We start from the raw sequence: 22,663 nt of genomic DNA, 5'->3' as shown, positions 1-22,663 counted from the left end.
CCAAATTAGAGAAGGAAAACATGATATTTTTCCCCACCTTCCTTTTCTGTACTCTGTTTCTACTTGAAAAAAATGTTATTTTTCAAGAAAAAAGAAATTGAAAGGTGCCATGATAGAGAATACAGCTATTTCTAGATCTTCTAGTATGCAGCAAACTAGGAGGGCAGACAACCACCAAATGCTGCTTTCTAGAGCTATAAAAGTCAGGTTGATTCAGACAGTTGCAACAAAATGAAGAGGCAAGGCAGAAAGGGTGACAGCTATTACTGGAGACGTGTTCAAGCAGTAGCAACAATATGCTGCTCCCCTTCCTTTTGGAGTAGCAGCAAGTAGAGCTTTCCAAGCCACTTAACAGGCATCTCCAACTCAGCCCTCCCATTTACAACTTCGCTGCCTGCTCCACTTCAGAAAGGGCCTTGGCACTTTCTACCTTCAAAGCAGCACAATTCAAGTCCAATCATTACAGGGATATACCTCATGTCGTTTCCATGAGTGTTCAAGAGAATGCCACGAGTATATAGTTTTAAAAACAAAATTCAGAACAAAATTATTATTATTTTTAAATAAATACAACAAAATTTTACAGGTGGTCAAATTGAGTTGAAGCTGCCTTGCATGCAATCAAGACACAAGGTAGTAACAGCAAGAACAAAACACAGCCACGTCAGGCCAGTTACTGGAGCAAGAACCTCGTACAAAAGAAAAATTCATACAAATGGCAGAAGACAAGCCAATGCTGTCACTGGGAAAAAGCAGCCCAACCCTCTCCTGCTCAAGGGAACCACTTACTCTCGTGCTGCTGCAGCTGTTCATACACACCCATGATAAACTGGATCAAGAACTGAAAGAAGTCAAATTGACCTGCCAAATTAAGTAACCAGATAATTCAAGCTAGAAGAGCTCTACATTCTGGACTCATGGAGCATATTATGGGATGCAAGCACAAACAGAAATAGTAAAAGAGGACTGTGAGGAACTCATTTTTTCTGTACTTTTTGGGGACAGAAATGTAATGATTTTCTTAAATTCTAAGTTAAAGTCAGCAGTGTAAGCTATCTTTTCACTAACATACATATGTAATAGTATACTATTGTAAAGTGATGCCAGTGAGAAGCTTAAAACCTGTAACAGTGGGAATATTGCTTTGTAAAAGTAAGGCTATCTTTTCAATTTTTATTTGCTGAGTATTTTTCTAATGGCAGTAGTGAAGTGTAAAGAAAATGTGAAGCATCAAAGAGGAGAAATCAAAATTTACATTTTCTTTAAGTGAAAACCTATAGATGCAATGTGGTTCTTGTTCAGAACAGAGAGGTTGGAGGAAGAGTAGAAATGTCAAAAAAATCCCTATAGTTAGAGAAAACCATTGTCCTATGTATTCTATATGGAGTATGCATTTGAATATGCACTGGTATTTCAAAGACATGAAGTAAAGAGCTTGTGGATAATCCAGTAAGCAATTTTTTTTTAAGCTTATAAATAAACACTGAAGGGCATTAATGAAAAATGAGATCTTCAGTTAAACCAGCAGTAAGTTACCCTGATTATTTTTAATTAACTTTTCCAGATATTTCAGAGCATTTACATATTAAATCCTCTCATACCTAAAGGGAGTGATTATGATGCCCCTCAAATGAATAAAAAAGGCCATTAAATGCCAATACAATCCAGAGTGATCTTTTGGTTCTGCAAGAAAACCAGAAATTACTTTTACAATATTAACATAATTGTCAGTGTTTTTTAAAGTCATCATTATTATTATTAATGTAAGTGTTCTGGACTCAGTTTTTGTGTTTCACATGCTTGCCAAGACTTAGCTCCTGATCATATCAGCATGATAAACAGAAGCACAATCAAGGACATCAGGTCTTAACCTTGAAAATACTTCAGAAATTCCTGCTTGTAAGCACCATCCCAGTTTACAACACTCAAAGACAAATCTGTGCCCAGTGCGTCACAAAGTATATGCATGTGTCTGTATGAAGCAGCAGCTGTTTGTTCTGTGGTACGTTCACATTCAGAAGGAAGAACATTTCTAGCACCATCATTTGATAAGCAGCAGTTGCTGTAGCTTTACAGCAATCAGTTCCTGTTCTAACTATAACCTCCGGTCTGGAATGATGCTACTCATTTCTCCTCTAATAGGATAGAGAATCCACAATACTGCTCTCATACGCCCTGACAATTACAACCGAAGCACAGGAGGGAAGAATACTTAAAAGGATAGAAGACATGTTGCCTTATTCACACATGTCAAAAAAATCACAGATTCTTGAGAGTAACCAACAGTTTTCAAGTTCATTCAGCATGATCAGTGCTGTACATTTCAGAGAAGCACTTCAAATTTGGTACAATGGGAATAAGCTTCGACTCTCAATTTAACACTTTCTTTGGCCTAAGTATACTGTCTTGTTCTTTCCTTTGTATATGGTCTTGTCTGAAAAACAAACAAAACACTCAGACTGTGTCAACTGCAGTTAGTGAAATGAGCCTTTATTTTTCAGGATAGAAACAAAAAGAAACTTTTTTTTTTAAGCACAGCCTTTGCAAAAGAATGCTTTCAACAACATTCATCTATGCGTAAAAAACGGCCAAGCAATAGACTAAATGCTCTAGTTGTAAGAAAGTAAAATATTTCAATATACATCTGGAAGAAGCATGTTAATGTTCCAGCTACAAGTTTGCTGACATTAAATTCTGAAATCTCTTTAGGACAAGGCTGTTTAAAATCATAGCATGATGATGTTCAGATGAAGCATCACTTGAAGAGTACAGGCTATGACTGCTTGAAATTCACTCTACATAAAGGACATTGGAAGCAGTTTTCTCAGCACAAATTCTGCAAGAGAACTTTATGAAAACCTGCAACACTGGGGTAAACACAACTGAACAGGAAATCTGAATCCAAAATGCCTGCTAGAAAGAGATGAAGACGGCTTATCTATTTATCATGCATTTAATAACTGATAATTTGACACCAACTGTACAGTCTTATACAATTCTGACAAGTGCTCCTTGCTGTTCTGACAGAGCGATTGTGAGAAAGGATTCAAAGTTTGAAAATATGAAGTGTTGATGCTTCATTCTCTGACACCTGTTCAGGAGCAGGATATCAGGGGCTTTTTTTTTTCTTTTTTTTTTTTTTGTCATCTTCCTCATCTCATCCCCCTCCACAACCACACCAAATACAATCAAAGGCATTGAAGGACAAATACTTTTCATTAAGCTTACTATAAGCCTGCTAATTCAGCCTTTTCACTGTTTTCTAAGTACTCATTCAATCAAATGAGTGCATGAAATTATCGAGGTAGAGCTGCCCCTGTCCATGGTACTCAGCTTATCAAACCCAGGCCCACCTTGGCTACCATGTTCACCCACGTTGGCTATAGGTGGCACACATGACCACAGATCTGCCACATCAAGTTCAGAAGGACATGCATTAAAGCTCCTGTTGGCCAAAATCTGGCAAAGTTGCCATGGGTTAAAGGACCCTGACTTTCTCTGATGATTTTTGAAATCTCAAGTCTTTCTACTCAAATCTTTGTTCAGTTGAAGCAATATGGCTCAAATTCTTTGAAATTACAATTCTGTCATCTGTAAATGCTAGTCAGGGAAATCAACTAAGTCCAACCTTTAAAAAGTCAGAGCTTACAGGTACCACTCTATTCCAGCAGAAACAAGTATAGAACCTAAGTCTTTTCCCAACTGAGTCCTGTAGGGCAGGTAGACTCCCATCCTGAACACCCTAGCACTTCCAAGCACACCAGGAAAGTTATACGTAGCCGAAGAAGATCCAGTTCTTTCGAATTTAGAAATGGTCCAAATATCCTCCCCAAACTCTTCTTTTAAAATTCATAAGATGAAAGAATTAGCTATTACACAGGGACTTGTTTTTTATGGCACATTCTACAGGTATAAAACATTATAAAACTGGCTCCTAATCTTATATTTGTTCGTGTGTTCCATTTCCTCACTGTCTGTTGATGTCTAGGGAAAGAAAGGTGACATTCACAGTATAACACCAAACATAGGACACAAAACATGTTCCTGAGACACCCCTGAAATCCAAGAGAAAGTCTTGCTCTTTTACTGGATGGTTCAGGGAGCTATTACAAGCTATTACAATCACTAAACCCATATTGGTGGCTTGTTTTTTTTTTATTATAAGCATTAACTGTGCTAGAACAATAAACATGTCACATCATTAGAACTCACAAAGTCTGAGAATGTGAATTACAGATGTTTATGTTCTCTGACTCTTATTCAGGAGGAGGTTATCAGGAATTTTTTTTTTTTTTAAAGTCATCTTCCTCATTGCATCCCCCTCCACAAACACAACAAATGCAATTAATGGCATTGAAGCACAAATATTTTTCATAAAGCCAACTATAAGGCAGTTTATTCAGCCTCCTCACTGTTTTTCAACTAGTCATTCAATCAAAAAATTGAGTGAAATGATCTCATTTTTTAGACCAAGACTTTATATTATGAATGACTTTCTCGTTAAGGCTGAGATAGCATACAGATCTGCAGTAGTTTCTTCCGCCTCTACTGTTCTTGAAGAACTAGTTCAGGCTAAAATAAACTAAACTGTAAGTAATCAAGCCACTTCTGCATTAAATTGTAATTGCATACAGAGACTAACAGCATAAGATGGCCGAAAACAGAAACAAAAGAGAACAGCAGACACATGAAAGAAACTGCCAATCAAGCAGCAAAATCAGTTCAATCACAAAGGCATGTTCTCTCTTGCTCAAGGGGTCTAGCTGACTACCTGAGACAAGTATAATATATGCCATACACTATGGGCATGAGTCACACCTAACAACTCACATTATTTTAGCTAAAGATCAAAATAAAGCAACGCATAAAGTAACAAGAGTGATGTTATACTTTAGCTAATAAAGCATGAGTTTCCTACTTTTTCAACAGTGTACCATCAGCATAGCGAAATTAAAACTGAAGGCTCCTTATGTATGGAACAGGCATTGTTGCTTGTTACTAAAATTATCTGATGGCAAACACTGTTTAGATGCTAGTAGTTTTTTAAAAGTTTGAGTTTGGACTGAAACTTTCTCTGTATAGTGCTTGACTCATATCACTTTGGTTTCTCATAAAAAAATTCTAATATTGCTTACAATGATGGTATGTTTGTGGAAGGCAGGAATAGGAAGGAGAAAGAAAACATTACCACAATACGAGTATTGTTGACAGGGTTTTTTAGGACAGTATTTTGGGATTCTTTTGCTCTTTGGAAAATTTAGAAAAACTATAATCTCTATCATTGAGAAAGCTCATACAGACAACATTAAGATATGGCCAAACTTTGTGCATTTAAAACATTTTGAAATAAGCAGTGCTTGACACTTATAGTATTCCTTTTCTACTGAACATATGCAATCAACAGAAAGCTCTGAATACTCCATCCTTGGCATTCAAGATTCCTGTAACAATCCCAGCAACGGCCCACCAAAGAAGGACATGACAGCATGTAAAAGCTTTTTGGTTTTAAATGAACCGTCTGGTTATTTAGATGGTGAGGAGGAGAAATCTGATCAGAACGCAGAAAGAAACAAAGCTTAAAACCGGAGAAGTTTAAAGAAATGGATGAGTTAAGGGAAGAACTCTGAGAGAAAGCCTGAAGAGCATCTGAGAGATGAAAACAGATGAAGTGACTAGAGTAAATGAGGAAAATAATGGGAAAGACTAAAATCTATTTTGGCTGGGGGGAACATAGGAATTAGCACTGATGCGAGATATTGAAGAAAGAAATGGACAAGAGATAAGAGACTGAAACTGTGACTACATCTTTGATAGCAGTACTGCAACACTCCCCCTTGATCATCTCTGGTCAAATTCAGCATTTTTTGAGCACAGGGGTTTCTGTCCTACTACAGACAACTGGACTGGATAACTTGACTAGACTAAAACAAATCCAAAGCAACAGGGAAATATCCACCTTTTCTCCCCACCAAGCCATTTCTCAAATGAACACATTCTTCTGTCAAATTCATTACACCATTACACAAACACAGCTGCACTGCCAGAACCTCAGAAATATCACAGAGGTAGGAAGAAGTGATGGTGAGAAATGCTGTGTAAGCCTGCTTAAACTGGTGAAGAAGTTCATCCAAATGAATTGATGAATGTTGATGTGTAGTTATTATTTATGAATTATTATTATTTGGTGAATATTGACTGATGACATAAATGAACTCAAAACCTGATGAAAGTAAAAGGAAGTTGATGTGGGAAGGGGCAAAAGGTTATTGTATAGGCAGATCAGAGAGAAAAAAACAAAGGCTAGACAAGAGTCTAAATGGGAAAAGAAGTCCAGAGAGTAAAGAACAGAAAGACATAAAGAGAAAAATCAGCTCAAGCAGTCTCAAAAATAGCACACAGGCTTACTGAATCTTTCTGAATTCAGACTGCATCTCAAGTGCCTCATTTCCTTATCTGCCGTACAAAGATAATGCTGCCCTTTCAGCTTTTGAGAACAGTTTGTTATTTGTGAAGTTCTTGGATAACAATTAGTGACAAACCACAGAAAAATCCATGAGGAAAACAAGCATACTATATCCAAGTTTGCATAGCATGAAATATATCCAAATGCCTTTGGCAATACTGATGATAAGACAAGCTGTTTAAAAGTGTTCATTAAGTGCACAGGTGTGATGGTGCTCACTAACTGAAGCAGAGCAGCTGCTGAAAAAGCCACGCTCACAATGTGATCAAAGACTATCAGCTTGCATATCAAAAGGGGGTACGTATGCATGCAAAGGCAGACATACAGGTATTTTTAGAAATCTTTCTCAAAAGCTCAAATAAATATTGACTAATATGTATGGTTAACAAATACAATCAATATTTTCGTCATAAATATTAGCCTATATACTAAAAGCAACCTTCTGGTATCCCCAGATTGAACTTTGAGAAGTTGGAAATCCCATCTCAATGTTACTTTAAACATTTGCCTTAAAAGCAAACCTTTGCCTCATCATAATGCACAGGTGAGAAAACATCATCTGTTCCCTGACATTGCTCTGTGCAATGGGGCATGCTGATGACATGCAGCATCCAGAGAAAGGTCTGCAACGAGACACTTGAAGCTAGGGAGGAGTAAGTTCTGTGAACACCACTGTACACACAGACAATCTGGGGCACTGCTTTAAAAAAAATAAATTTAAAAGCAAGGAGCTTTTAAAGCAAGGATCTGGATTACAAAATCAGGAAATTAGGGCACTGAGTGGGGTGTGCACAAAAGAGACAGGAACAGAAGAAGCAGCCGAGATCCTTGTCTAGAGAGGTGGTAAGAAATAGTAGGAAGTTAAGTTGGAGGAAATAGGATATTGTTCAATATTAGCAGAAGTCATTGAGACTCCACGTATCATTTAAATCCACTTAAAGCATACTATTTGTATACTAATTCCTTAGCCATAATTCAGTGATTGAGCTCAATATATCGTAGAAGTAGAGCCATCTGATGGTACTTCTGACAAACAGTCCTGTTATTTATTTATTTAAAAGTTTCTCCATTTCAGGGAACTATTATACGTGAAAAGAAAAATAGCAAACTGCAAAAGAGTCCGCCTGTCCCAGCTTTTCATTAAAATTGAGGAGTTGGAATTAGATGTCTTTAAGGTTCCTTCCAACCCAAGCCATTCTATGATCCTCCCTTAATCAACAGTATTTCCTGAGGTTTGCACCACCCCTGGGCTTCCCAGCAGCAGGGACACTTTTCTTTACCGAAGACTCAGACCATTTTCTTTCCTCTGATGTGTCCTTCCAGGCCCAACATGATGTGGAACCACTTGAGTGCAAACCTTGAACCTCTCTTCTCTAGATTCTTTCTTATAGACAGATACAAATTACTGAGTAATACTGTCAATGATGCATTACCCCACTCCTATTACTTACTTTCCATAAACACCAATATGCAGGACAGGAAGTTCAACCTTGGTCTCAAGTCTACCAGGCTATAATCCTCTCTGAACCCTTCGTTCTGTAAACACTTTTGTCATCTCTGTAAGTATGCTTGTGGCAGGGGATTGAAACTAGATGATCATTACGGTCCTTTTCAACCCAGGCCATTCTATGAGTCTCTGATTCTATGATAAGTATGGGGGTGGAAAAATATTTCTAAGATTAGAGGAAAGAATAATTGTTTTCTAGTTGTCAACAAATTAAAAATGGCAGAATAAAATGTCAGCTTATTTTGCATGGCACCTACATCAGTAAACTCTCTTTACTAAAATCTCCAGGAATAATTCTGAAATGATAAATTACTGACAAAGTCACCCTAAACAATGCCCATCATGTATTTTTGGAAGCTAAGGAAACTCATAGCTCTTACATCAGTAGGGGGCAGGAGATCTGTACCTTCAATCTTGGCTTCACAGACGTTTTTACCAAAATTTAATTGGATAACACTGGAAGTGGTTTGCAGAGCAAAAATTAGAAAAAAAAAATCTTTCTAGCCAGGAAATGTGAGAAAAAAACATATTAAAATTCATAAATCCATCATTTAAGATGGTTTTTCATTACTTTTTAAGTGATTTTTGTTGTTGTTGTTGTTGTTGTTGTTAAGTGGATTTAATCCTTCTTTAAAGTCTGAGGTATGCACCGAACATGTGTGGCTCCTGCTTCCAGACCCCACTGATTTTCCCTGCAGCTTCAAGAGGGAAGATGCAATAATGGGTCTGCCTTTCCATGGTGGTTTGGCATTGCTGTATGCCCAGAGTTTGCCTGGTCCCTGCCCACACACTCATCCCTTCATGTCTGTACAGGCAGTTGAAGAAGCATGTTCTCCTCTCTTTGCTCTAATGCCACCACCACTAGCTTTTACTAAGAAGCATCAAAAAGAGTTTCCATCTTTTCTCATTCAGCTCTTGTAAACATGAAGTAATTAGCTGCTTCTGCTTTCCCAGAAGGCAGCTAGAACTGTGTGTCTTCTAGTCTCCTCTTTGGTCCTCAGAGCCATGAAGCAAAAATCCTCCACAACAGCAAACAAAAATGTTAATATTCCCATGTGCCTCACTAAGATGATCCCTTCCCATCATCAGCTCCCAAATATACCTTTTTTCCATATGCATGCATCTATGACCACAATATTTATGACATGTTTAGAACTAATGCTTTGCTAAGACACACAAGTAAGTCTTAATTTCTCAAATTCTCTACGGCTTATAAAACATTTTGATGCAAAAGAACACAGAGCTTTAGAGAAGATCACTGCTGGTAGCAATTAAGATAAATACTTTAGGAGTTCAGTCTAATGCTCTAATTTTCTGCTCACACCTATGAGAACATGACTGCTAAAAATGTACATCTGCAGTACCAACAATGATAAGATGTAATTTGCAATAATTCAAGTATAATTGGATGGTGAAATTAACTCTGAAGATAGTCAAAGAATCTAATTTTTAGACACATCAGTATGTCAAACAATAATCACTGACCACAGAATAACATTTACTAATTATCCCATTTAACAGACACATTTGATTTCACCCTCGCCATGCTCCTTTGAAGTCATCTGCTTGGGACAGAGCACTTTGGCGCCCTGGCAATCACTAACACAAATAGCTGTGGAAGCATCTAATCCTGAAATGGGAATAACCAAATGTTATTTTCTTCACTGTACATTACAGTGTATTACATTCATATAATAATTACAAATAATTCAGAAGCTCTTTGCTATAATGAATTGCTTCTTAATAATTCAAGCTAAAAAATTACTGCAAAAAGGTCCGAATCCTGCGTAGTAGCTCCTACCAGTTAGAAATGGTACATTATTTTGAAGACTTGTCCATAAAGTTTGAGTAGTTAAATCATGTAACACCCCAAGTGGCTTTAAAGGCCCCTGAGACCACTTTGCAAGTATTTATTCTTTGCTTAGTAGTTAAGGATGTGCATTTTTCATGGTTCGGCTCCTCATTTTACAGGGGTCTGCATAGCCTGAGGTGTCACATTTCATGGGAATTTCACAAAGCATAAAAAATTACACAGAAAAGGAAGATTCATTTTCGCATAGACAGAAAACAACCCAAAGCCTTCCAAGCCTTGGTCAGCTTTAAAAACAAGGGAAATCCATAATTTTATGGTGGTGTTATTGCTGAATTCCATATAGACTATGAGAACCCCATATCTTCCTCACAAGCAGTCACAGCACCAAAGTCCATTTCATACAACATACAGAGCAAGGAACTGCTCAGTTTATTTGTAGATGTGTAAATTACTGTTTGGTGGTTAAACTTTTGAACTCGAATTTGCTTCAGTGCCAATTCCCATCCCAGTCTGGGAGAACTCATGCTTTATGCAGTGCGTTAGGACCATCTGTCTCTGCTTCCAGACAGGGCACAGATCAGAATCATATCCAGCAAGAGGGGGAGAGGTGGAAGAGAAGAGAGGAAAGAGAGGGATGGGATTGCTCCACAAACTTGGAAAACAATTCAAGTTTTGGTTGGTAATTAGCCCTCAGTGTAGTAAATACATAGGTAGACTCTAATGACTGTCATTTAAAAGTCTGCAAACAAGAAACGAATAAAGGATATGCTAAAAATATAGAGAGGAAAGCAATTAGGATGCTTTCTGTCATTTTAAACTGCATGGTTTCCAAGGTCAAGCTCTCCAGCTACCCTTGTAAAAGTAAACAACTGCATTTGGGCTTAGAGATCTGAAGAAATAAAAGAGGACTCAGCTCCTGAGCCAAAGGCTGCTGTTTATATAAGTGATCGTGGAGATGGCATACTCTGCCCTCTTCTCTGATAAAATGAAAGGCATTGTAATCTTATCATTTCCAGTCTAAAGAGTTCATGAATCAGGATTCATTCATATTTTTTTTATTTTGTAACTTATCAAGATGCACAAAGAAAGAGAAACAACCTAAGGTTTCTGCACACACATTAAAGGGTACTGATCCAACCAGTCTAGGTCTGTTTTTTCCATGTCTGTTTCCATCCATACGAACTATAACTAACTAACTTTAATAGAAAGCCAGCAGCAGAGGTGATTTCACAAAGGGAAATACCACAGCTGCATCTCAGAGACGTTGCAGCAACCCTCTTCAGTGCTGCTAACTGGCAGGTCTTACTGGCACAGGCACAGCTGTGATTCTGTTCTAGTCAAGACAAGCACCTAACTCTGATACCCTTCCTAATGAACTCTGTTTCAACAATCAAAGAATTGTCTTCACAGGGAGACTGAGTCATCCAGTTCACCTCAGAAGCAATAACTCTAAGTGGTCAAGCTTCAGACATTTGATTTCTCTTTAAGAACACAGGCCCTACTAAATCTATTTTGATGTCAGTCAAGAAGTTTAACATAACATTTAAAGGGCTGCACATAAGAAGTCTACTTGAACACACACCGATAGGGATGAAAACATCACAATTAAGTGTGGACACCTGCGTACTGAAAGTCAAGAGTAGAGCAAAAGGAAAGTTTTGATATTTGGCTTTGGGAAAATAAATAAATGTAAAGGAAATCCTAATCATGTGCTGTTTGTTCTATTTACTTAGAGCTTTCAGCATGCAACTTCAAAGATGCTGGAATACATTTCTACAGCTGGTATATCTCACACAATTCTACAGTTCACACTGATACGGGAATAATGCAAATATATGCGTTCTACATAGCATTATCTCCATTTTCCATGCTAAAGTTACATTGCTACCATGTGCTTTACTGCCGTGGTTCCAACTCAGAACAAGTGTATTTAGGACAGACGTAGCCTCTTACAGATTTTATTTCTATTCTTATGGTATTTATACAAATGATGCCGATGACACAAAGCATCACATATATTTACTGCCAAAACGTGCCCTTCCTCTTACTAAATGTTTTGCAATATCATTTAGCATAAAAGGCCAAAGCCCCACAATCTGTCTGGTTGAGGGAGGACAATTCAAAAGCACTGGAAGAATTCTGGTCCTTGCAGTAATGAGGGGTCTCTGGCAAAAACAGCCGCCTGATTCCTGGAACTGGATTGCCTCATTACAGAGAGCACATTTGCAAATCCTGAACATTCCAAGCAGACCTTGGCTCAACGCAGAAATACCCTCAGCTTACTGATAATGTCATGTTCAGCTCTCAGAGCAACGGGTTATCAGCAGCAACTTCCACTGCCCAATTGCAAAACCTCACCCTCGCTTTCTGCTTCCTCCAGCTTCTTGATGTCCTCGGGCACATGGCATCCCACTGACAGACAGTAACCAGATGGTCTTTTACCACATAGCACTGAGCTGTTTTAGGAATTTAATCAGATTTCCCAGAATACGCAGCACAACCGGTTGTGCTAAAGTTGGTGCGCAGGTGAAATCGCGTGCTTCTAGTGTTATAAATAGGCCCAACCAGCAGCAGTTGAATTGTCTGCCTACTACTCCGGAAAACCCAGCCTATAGCTCAGTGAGCTCCCAGTAATGCTGGATGACCCCTGAGGCTCCAGTGAAGGCTTCAGCACCGCAAGGCTACTTCTTTTCTCTCCATCTATCTCATCACAAAGGTTGGCTCCCATTTATTAATGAGGAATCAAATTTCCTCATCCTTACGCCCCAGTGCAAGATCAATTCCCACTCCTGCACCTTTGGAGCCACTGCTTTTCTAGGGAACCTCTCTGGCATTGGCAGCTTGCAACTCCACAGGCTGCAGATATTAGGGTTGCACAGAATGGTTTTAATGGACTCCTACATAGTTTAAGTGTGTAACGAAAATCAGAATGTGTCTCAGAGTTATTTTTCACACATTGTATCAGTGGCTTAAGATACTTCACTCTTTCTCACTTACATTTATAGAATCACAGAATCACCAAGGTTGGAAAAGACCTTCAAGATCATCCAGTCTAACCATTCACCTATCACCAATAGTACTCACTAAACCATATCCCTCAACACAAAATCCAAACATTCCTCCACCACCTCCCCAGGTAGCCCATTACAGTGCTTGGCCACTCTTTCAGTAAAGCAGTATTTATCTATTTATGGCTCATGTAGGACTTTTCTGGTAAAAGTCCTCCATAAAATTACCTGAAAATCCTGAAGGTCTTTTCAAAATTAAGAGAGAAAATAAGAGTGCTATATATATTTTACCTACACACAAAAATAAAAGAATGCTTGTAAAAAAGCGGTTCCAAAATAAACCACATTTACTATTAATAAAAGAATTTTTAAAAGTAGAGCAAAATAACTGGACTGTTATTCTGCCAGATTGAAGATGCTGGTGAGTTTGCATATGAAACTATGATTTAATGTTTTTAAAAGACATGTCATTTTCCCTCAGAGACATCTGTGAGGGACAGAGAGGACAGGACCACATGGACAGAGCCTCTCACTGTGGTGCATGATGAACTCCCTACATCTTTCTTAGTCTGTTTTTAAAACAACTAATCCTTGGTCTATACAGGGTGTTTTTCCTTCTCACTCTTCCAACAGCTAAATTAACAGAAGACAAGACAACAACTATAATTCTATCAATTGTTTAATTAAACTGTGTTCAATCATAGCACTTCAGATTTTGAGTTTTCATTCCATGCAAAAAACACATTTCCAAATAATATTTAAAGCACCTTCAAAATTACAGTAAATTTTGTATTAAATGAAGTGTGGACAGTCTTGTTTCTTTTTCACCACCACCATGTATTTCTGAAAATCTAGGCAACCTCACCAAATTGCAACCTTGTAACTGGCACAGAAGCACTTAGCCTCCACACAGTGAGTGGAGCTCATACGGATACTCTCAAAGAGAAAAAACAAGAAAGGAAGAATATATAAAAAAAGCAAAATTGTTTCTGTGGGGAAAAAATATCCCATAAAACATAGTTTCTTTATGTCTCCATGATAAGTAAAAGGAATGTCAAAAAGGAGATTTAGGGTAAAAATGTAGTAAGTAAGAAGAAATAAAAGCTGTGTCTTAAAGCAGTATTTCAATGGAATAACTTGAGGGAGAAGTCCTGGCTACTGTTGTTTTGGGGCCCATAGACTATACATTGTCAAAATGGAATTTTTTTTTTTTTAATGATTCTGTCAAACAATCCTTTTTCACAGGACAGCAATAAACAGTGACTCTTCAGCACTCGACAAGGAACTGTCCTGAGTCTTCTGCCCTGCATGCAAACGACAAACATATCTTCCGTTCACTCATTAAAGTAACTAAAACTTCTGTGACTCATGTTTAGTCATTTTTTTGGCAGCTCAGTCTGGCTTGAACCAAGTTGGAACTGCTGAGCAGAAAAGCACAACTAAGAAGCACTGGAGCAAAGCAACACAGACTTTTAGAGGGAAAAAAGAAAAAAAAAAAAGCAATCTCTAGAAAAAGTTAGTCCCTGAGAATGTACAAGAGCATGAACACCCCCAACATTTACAAATACCCATATTTCCAATCTACTTTCACTGCTAAGCACAAGTTATTTCTTTGTACATTCAAAATACATTCGAAATACTTCAAAACCAAAGACAGCAGCACTCAGGTGAACCTTGCCGGAAGAGGCAATGCAGTGGCTAAGGTTGCAATTTGCTGTCAGCCCTGTAAGTTATACTAGTGTCGTTGGAGGAAAACAGCTAGTTAAATGAAGGTTCTGGAGAAATGCAGCCAATATGCGGGACTAAAGAGAAATCCTATCCCTTTACGATCCAAGTTAAACTCAGTGAAAACAAGGAGGATATATTCCACCCCAAGAGGAACCACAAAGCCATGACACCACAGCAGTAAAGTAGAAAAAAATCAAGACAGACTACTTTTTTTTTTAAATCTCTGTAACAACCATTGTCTATGGTCTTCCAAAAATAATACATGAGAAAAATACCCTTACGTGATGTATTTAATGTTTCTTTTCAGTACTCTCCTCAACATACTTGGATAAGATTGGCTGGTTACACTGTATGTACAAACCTATCTTTATCTCTTAGCACATGCAGATCTATTCAGAGAGAATATGCTAGCTCCTGGAACTGAAAACCAGCTGACAAAATATTGGAGTTGTAACAAGCTTTGAACTTTCTGAAAGACAGTCACAACAAATCTGTTTTTTCAAATAAAAACCACATCACATGGAAAAATCCTATCATTGTAATAGATGCTCAGATATCCTACCCAGAAAGAAGCTTCAGCTTCGTGAATCAGCAAAAGGGGGAGATAGGAGGGAAGACAGGATTTTGGTATTTGGAAGATTGTATCACTCCCTTTTAGAGCATCTTAAAATAAGGATTTTAGTTCAGATGTGACTGATTCTCAGGTACTACTGGATTGTTTTGTCAACTGTTAGGCTCAGTGCCCTGGATCTTATGTGATACTGGAAAAGAACAGTTCCAGGGCTATCCAGTGTTTCGACTGTAGAACCACTCGGGTACTCAGGCAAACATCTATGAGGTTTCCTTCAAATTTTCTGTATAATGCTGGATGAATGCTGAGCAGATGAGGCACTATATCCCTAGACTGAAGAGCAGGCTGTTGGTGCACCACATTTATTTTAAATCATAGAACAGATTAGGTTGGAAGGGAACTTAAAGATCATTTAGTTCAAACCTCATTATATGGGCAGGCTTGTCACCCACTAGATCTGCCCAGACCCCATCCTACTTGGCCTTTAACAGTTCCAGGGATGGGGCATTCACTACTTCTCTGGGCAACCTGTTCCAGTGCCTCATCACTCCCTTAAGTAAATAATTTCTTCCTAACATTTAATCTAAATCTCCACACTTTTAGTTTAAGTACATTCTCCCTTGTCCTGTCAGTATCAGAGCATGTAAAAAGTTGGTCGTCCTGATTATGAGCTCCCCTCAAGAACTGGAAGGCCACAATGAGAGCTCCCCAGAGCCCTCTCTTCTACAGGCTGAACAAGTCTGGCTCCCTCAAACTTTCCTCACAGCAGAAGTGCTCCAGACCTCTGATCATCTTTGGATCACTTCCAGGAGGATCTTCTCTGTGATCTTCTCAGGCACAGCCATGAGGCTTACTGGTCTGTAGTTTCCCAGATCTTCTTTTCTACCTTTTTTTAACAATGGAAGTGATGTTTCCCTTTTCCCAGTCAATGGGAACTTCACCTCACAGACATAACTTTTTAAGTATGATGGAGAGTGGCTTGGCAACCACATCAGCCAGTTCCTTCAGGACCCTAGGAAGCATATCATACAGCCCCCATATACTTGTACACATTTTGCTTCCAAGTCTGAATTTTATGAGAGCATCTAACTGGTTTTCTCCCAGAAAGAATTTATTATTTTTTTTTTTAGCAGCAAAGAAAATCTTTTTTGCTCTTATATTTCCCCATCTTTGTCTAGTTGCACTGTGGTTAAAAGTTTTTTACTTCTGAGTATATGCAAGCTACCATTCAAGTATATTTACATCACTGCACAACTCCTGACATAGAATACAATTTCTGTTGTACTGATTTACCTTCTTAATACAACCCCAAAATAGATATTTGTACCGTCTGATCTTCAAATTATTCACATGAAACCACATTTACTGTTTGAATCCTAGCTTTCAGTAACTTAGCATTTCTGGTTCTTACAAAATCCCTCTATTTATTTTTGTATTTTCTTTACTCCTCAATTTGTAGATTGAATGTTGGCAGCTAAATACACCAAACTGACATTTTTAGAGACAGCTATGTACGTCAGTCTAAGAAAATTAAAATGAGCAATACACCACAGTTATGTATCTATTAATGTTCTCTGTTGACTATGAAATCACCAAGTAGTCAGGATCCCTTGGTATAATGGCTCTCCTCTCACTCATAACCCTTCAAGCCACTGAAGGAACTCTCCTGATTTGCAGCCTGGGTTTCCTTGTTAAAAACTGTAGTCACACACAACATGTATGCAGGAACACAGTACCATAAGTTAGCTTTCTAATTCAGTAAGACATCTTTTCCAGATCATTTCTCAAATTCTACCTTTATCAGTAGTCTTGAGCTCAAAGAATAGATTGTAAACCTCAAATTACCTGTTTAACTCCAAAATATCAGATAGCCTAAATTGCTTCCAGCCAACTAACAGTACAATACGACCGTTTCACCGTTTATTCTAAGTTATGCCTTTTCTTTCTTAGAATTAAGGCTTTCCAATATAATCTAAATGAAAAGCTGAACAGTTGAGAGAATATAAGTATTTTAATTTTCCTATTTGTCCTGCTCAGCAACATGTGTTAATTTCACCTCAATTTTGCTGCATAACATGCAAGACCCTGTACCAAAGAGATAAATATGTTTCAAATATGCTGCGAGTCACAGCAGATGTCTGAAAGCTTCACAACCAAAACCAAAACAACTGCTTCTGGATACATTTCTCTTACCTCTCAGGATGTAGTTCTGATAATTCTGGTCTGCTTCTGCTCCTACTTTGATTAGGCAAGTCAAGCCTTCAGCGATAACGAACTCATGAACCAAGTCCTTGTCATCCTACCACAGAAGAAAGGAAAAGCTATGTTAGAATTCCAAAAGCAGAATCCTAACATAAAACCAAATGCATTCCTGCAACATTGACTTTCTTTATCAGATTATTTGAGTTTATATGAATGATGTTATATAAAATGCATTTTAAAATTAAATACTTGATATAAACAGATAAAAGCCATACTTTTTTTTACCTTTAAGTCGACTACAGAGGTTTAATATCAGTAAACATTTGAGTTTGGATTTTTTCCATTAAAGGCTTGCAAACATTCTGCCTGATATTACAGTATCTTCATATTTCATAAACAGACATCCCTAAAATATTAGAATGTCAGTGTTAGTATGAGAAAGCCATGTCTATGCCTTAGCATAATTCCAGTTTCAGTATTTCAAGTGTGCACAACAAAACTTAAGACTGGTTTTTATTGCAATGTAATATTGCTCTGTGACAGTCAGTATATTTAGAATGGGAAATTATAGTGTTAAACACAAGAACTCTTGTAGACAGTATTCCCACATTTTGATGTAAAACAAAGTGAAAGAATGAAAGAAAATACTCCTTAGTGAAGCAGAATGATAGTATACTCCTTCTAGGAGGTACATGCAGAAAATGATGCCAAGGAACTACAGAGCACGGTATCTGAAGTTTTGCTTTCTCATCTTACCGAGGCTCATGGAGACAAACAAAAGGCTATTAAGAACTTGATTAAACAGCATTTAATGAAGTAGCTACATAAATAAAGCAGGAAAAAAAAAATGAAACAGAGCTACTCTGAGAACAGAATCATCACTTTTGCTCATTGACACTCTCTTTGGATTATTTTTAATACATGCTTTTTCACATACAACAGTGTATTCAAAAGAAATTTCATCTTTCCAATAATGCAGCTCTAAGAAACCAAGATCCAGACAGTAGCTTTGTCTAGAGTGATTTCTGAATTAGCAGCATATCCTTTGAAAACTACCAAATAAACTAAAATAAACGGGTCCTTTATTAAGAGACCCAAGCACCCGATTTTACAAACACGAGAGATGTTCTCTATCTATCCATTTGCCAAACTCAAAACAGTGATACTACTAGTATAGTAAAGAAAGAATATGCAGACAATCTACTTGTTAACCCAGAAGGCACTAATCATATTCTGATTTTCTTGGTTTTATGTGATGGTATTTAAATATACACACAAAGATGGAGAGGCCCTGCATGAGGGTGGGGAGCATGGCCATGTGCAGGGCAGCGCAGAGGATTCTGCACCCCCTGAGGGCCAGGACACTGCTCCTTTCCATAAATCACTTTTACTCAAAGAAACCAGAGCAATCTCCAGTTCTCCTAGAATTCTGAAACTGATTTCTCAGAAAACTCAAGGGAGAGGAACATTTCCCTGGAATCTGTTGGCTAAGCTCAAAGTACAGTACATTCAAGGTTCAGATGCACTAACTCTGCACCCAAGAGAAATTCAACAAGGAGTCTGCCTGACATTCACAAACCTTGGAAAGTAAGTTACATTGTATGCCAAAGTCAATGGCTAGACATTCTGTACTACTGAACTGAAGAGAGAATGTGCCAAATTCCTCCTATATTGAGTGGGTGGTGGTGGGAGCAAGGGCAAGGGACAGAAAGAGAAAATCCACCCTGCAGAAGTTTTTCTCAAAAACCTGGTGACAAATAGATGCCTATATATATATATATTTTTTTTTTTTGGATAATCATGATGTCTAATTTAAGAGAAGTAAGATATGCAATAATAGATAGGACTTATTGAAATAACTACAGTGATTATTATAGATGGTAACAGAACCCCAGCTCAGAGTACACTTCCTGAAATAAACTTCACAGAAAGTTTAGTAGACATTCTGATTTAGCATCAAATTCTGAATAGTGTGCTGGCTCATCCTTGCGTCGAGATAAAAAAAAACTAACAAACAAATCATAGAATCACTCAGGTTGGAAAAGATCTTAAAGATCATCAAGTCCAACTGCAACCTAACCATACTACCCTAACAACCCTCCATTAATCATGTAACAAACAAATTAAAAACAACTTCCAGGACAGACTCAAAATTAAATAAGCAAAACTGGAAAAGTGGGAAGAAAAAATAACCATGACCTGCAGACTGTGGTATTTGTTAACAGACCTAACATTTTGGAAATTTAAAAAAAGAAAAAAGAAAAAAGTTATTCAGAAGATACTGAAGAAATTATCCCTACATTAGAGAAGTTAAAAGTAATCTGGCTGTAAAAAACTTCAGATCAAAACTGAGAATGAAAGAAAATTTTAACAGCAAACAGCAATTAAGGGCTGTTGACAATCAATGAAAATAAAGCTGAAATAGCCTGTACAACTTTAAGATGTTTTCCAAAATCTAAAGATTATGTTGATGTATATTCAAATTTCACCTGGGGAAAAATGAATCTTTATTTCCCCAAATGCTTTGTACTGAAGATCTGCTTTTTGTTGGTGAAAATGGTGAGATCTGCCTCCTGGAACTTTTTCAAAGCAGCTGAGGGGAGGAAACTGCTGCAACATAGAGTTGTCCCTGACTGAAATGAGATATATTGCAGGAGAACTGCAGAGGAAATGAAGGGGATGAGGGACTTTAACCAGACTGCTTTTGGAAAGCAATGAATAAACAAATCAAACCTGAATTAAAAAAAGGCTTTTAAGGTACTTCTCCTCTCCCAAATAAAAGGGAAAAAGAAGGTGTAATGAAGCGGAATACAAACACATCATGCTCCAGACATAAATTTGAACTCAGCACATTATCTATCCCATCATGTATATACAACGAGAGGAAAGAAGCAAACATCTGGAATGTGCACGGAAAGATGAAAAGGAATCCAGACCCATACATTCTAAATTGAAAGGAGAATGTTTACATCAATTTTGTTCTAAGATAATCTTTTCAGACCCATTAACTCACTGACTTGCCAAGTTAGGTGACCTCAAGAGGAAAGGCTACTCTCTACAACGGTAAGAGGTTCAGGTTTCCAGGAAGGGAACATTCATTGTGCAGAATATATAGCGTGTGTGACACCGATATGCACAAGTAGCTGCCACATGTGTGTGATAACAGCTAAAAGGAGGCTGAGAAAGGTTGTCATTTGGGATGGAAATGGACTCCTCCACTAATATCACAAAAATTTATGAGCCCTTAATCAGTAGGTATTAGAGCACTGATGAGAAAAGCAGCAAAACATGGTTAAAGCTCTCTAGGCTTCCTGTTAAGCTCCTGCAGCCATAAAGATTGCTCAGTGACACCGAGACAAGCTACTTACAGTCTTTAAGAAAAAGACTTTATTGATGGACTCATCAAGGAAATATATTTTATGTATTCATTCACAGACTTGGAATGAATCATATCTTTTCTCTGTTTAAGCATCTTAGATGGTCGAGAGAAAAACAAGACAGTATATGTTGCTTTGTAATAGAACTCTATTTTAGACCAGTGTATGATGAAAAAGACATTTAATATATTCAAAATGCTGAGTTTAAAGCTTGCTTACTGAGCCACGTCTAACAAAATGCACAAACTGTACTTTTACCTGCACAACAGCTCTTTGAGAAATCCTACAAACAAACCCTGTGTTAAACAGTCTCCAGCATGCACAGGTGACACTAATGCAAAGAAGTGTAGCCAAGATTCACCTTTGTCCCACTAGTTCTCCCCTCTCTGCCCCACCAGATACATCTCCAAGACAGTTTTGTGGGGTCTTATCTGAAGATGGGCAGACTTCTTTTTTTCAAGCAACAGCACGTTGCAAGAACACGCCTCACCTGATGTTCAGTGTACACATGCAAAAATAAATTGTTCACATAATGTTAAACATAAATCTTTCTGAAGTCTGCTATATTTCCATGGGTCACATATTGGAAAAAATTTACCTAAAGCACGCTTATTTTCCTGCCACAAGAAAGTTGCTTCGCTTTCTAACAATAATCAAGGTTTCAGAGTACAGTTTCTTAAGTTTTTTTTTAATTTATTTTTGGTTTAGCTAACAACAACTGGTGAAAGCTCTATTCCAAGTATTTGGGGAAACTGGATTAATAACTGAATAATCACATTTGGATATGCACACGCATATTTCCCCTTTACATGGCTAGCAGCTGTGCAATGCGCTCTGCCTGAGGAATTATATCAAGATGCTTGACTGTGAGATTTCTACCGAACAGAACATCATTTTTATGTTTTTTCCTTCCTTTCATAAGCTCCATTGTTTTAGGTTGCTTGAGCATTTTAATATTTAGTCCTTAATTCTCTCCTATTTCTGTTACAAAGTTAGACATTGTCCATTTTATAAAGTTCACTTACATAAATTAGGAGGTGTGGCTCTCCCCAGCCTGTGCTCTCCACACAACATGTTCTTTAGTGAGCCAGCAATCATGTTACCTACTGACCGAACTTTCCAAAAAGCAAATGCTGCAATAATCCAGCATAGAAGGACAGCAGTGCAGGCAGCCAACATACTGGCCACATCCACAAGAATCTTCTTGCTAAGCACAAATAGGAAAAGAAAGAAACACTGACTATTGGCATACAGTAAGGGACTGCTTTCACACAAGGAATGAACCAAGGGTTCTTGCACTTCATCCTCTGAGGAAGACTTTCCCTTACTGCTTGTCACTCCACACGATCCCTATAAAGAGAGGTTTAAGCTCTGATTCCTTAGACTAGCTCTGATTTTGCCTCTAAACTGAAAAACAACTTCTTAAAGTTATTCTGCATTCACATTTTCACATTGGGATAATTCATGTAGGCAAGGGGTTAATACTGCCAATTCACTGTGCAACTTCACATAGAGAAATTTAAGCCCTATCTGCTTCAAAGAGGAGAAGCATTCTCCTCCACACCCTGAATACTTGTGGGGAGGATGCTGGCAGTGTACTGACACATAGTTTGACCTTCAAGAATGGCACAGAGCATCACACACTGACTAGCTCCAGGATTAAAATTCTCTACTTTTAAGAGAGGGAGCTAGGGAAATCCTCAATCATAGCTGTGTTCATCAATCACATAGCATGCTGTCCTCATTTTACATTAATAGTAGGAGTCATGTCTCCTTGGAAATCCCTTTTCTTCAGATTCTACTTCCAGGAACATATGTTGCATAGCAAATGAGCAAAGCTGAAACAGAGACCTTGGATGATTTTGTTCAATGTAGAAAAAAATAAAATAGCAAGAAAAAATACATGGGTTACTAAAACGACAGCCACTCACAGAAACTCCTTTCAAAAATGTAAATAACATCCACTCTTAAAGAAGTGTTTTTCTGTTGTTGCT

The 22,663-nt window shown here is 37.8% G+C and overlaps 1 protein-coding gene across 12 annotated transcripts in view; it reads right to left on the bottom strand.

Moving 5' to 3' along the window:
* Window positions 1-22,663, bottom strand: part of FHOD3 (formin homology 2 domain containing 3) — a 370,085-nt gene that overhangs the window by 168,849 nt on the left and 178,573 nt on the right. For all 12 annotated transcript variants that reach the window (XM_010708572.2, XM_031552794.1, XM_010708574.2 and 9 more), the window contains exon 5: window positions 17,284-17,389. In XM_010708572.2, the coding sequence (XP_010706874.1) occupies window positions 17,284-17,389 (106 nt within the window). The remainder of the gene's footprint in view (window positions 1-17,283; window positions 17,390-22,663) is intronic.

Source organism: Meleagris gallopavo, chromosome 3, assembly GCF_000146605.3.
Source record: "Meleagris gallopavo isolate NT-WF06-2002-E0010 breed Aviagen turkey brand Nicholas breeding stock chromosome 3, Turkey_5.1, whole genome shotgun sequence".
In the NCBI taxonomy this organism is placed as follows: domain Eukaryota; kingdom Metazoa; phylum Chordata; class Aves; order Galliformes; family Phasianidae; genus Meleagris; species Meleagris gallopavo.
This window is presented reverse-complemented; position numbering and strand designations above follow the sequence as displayed.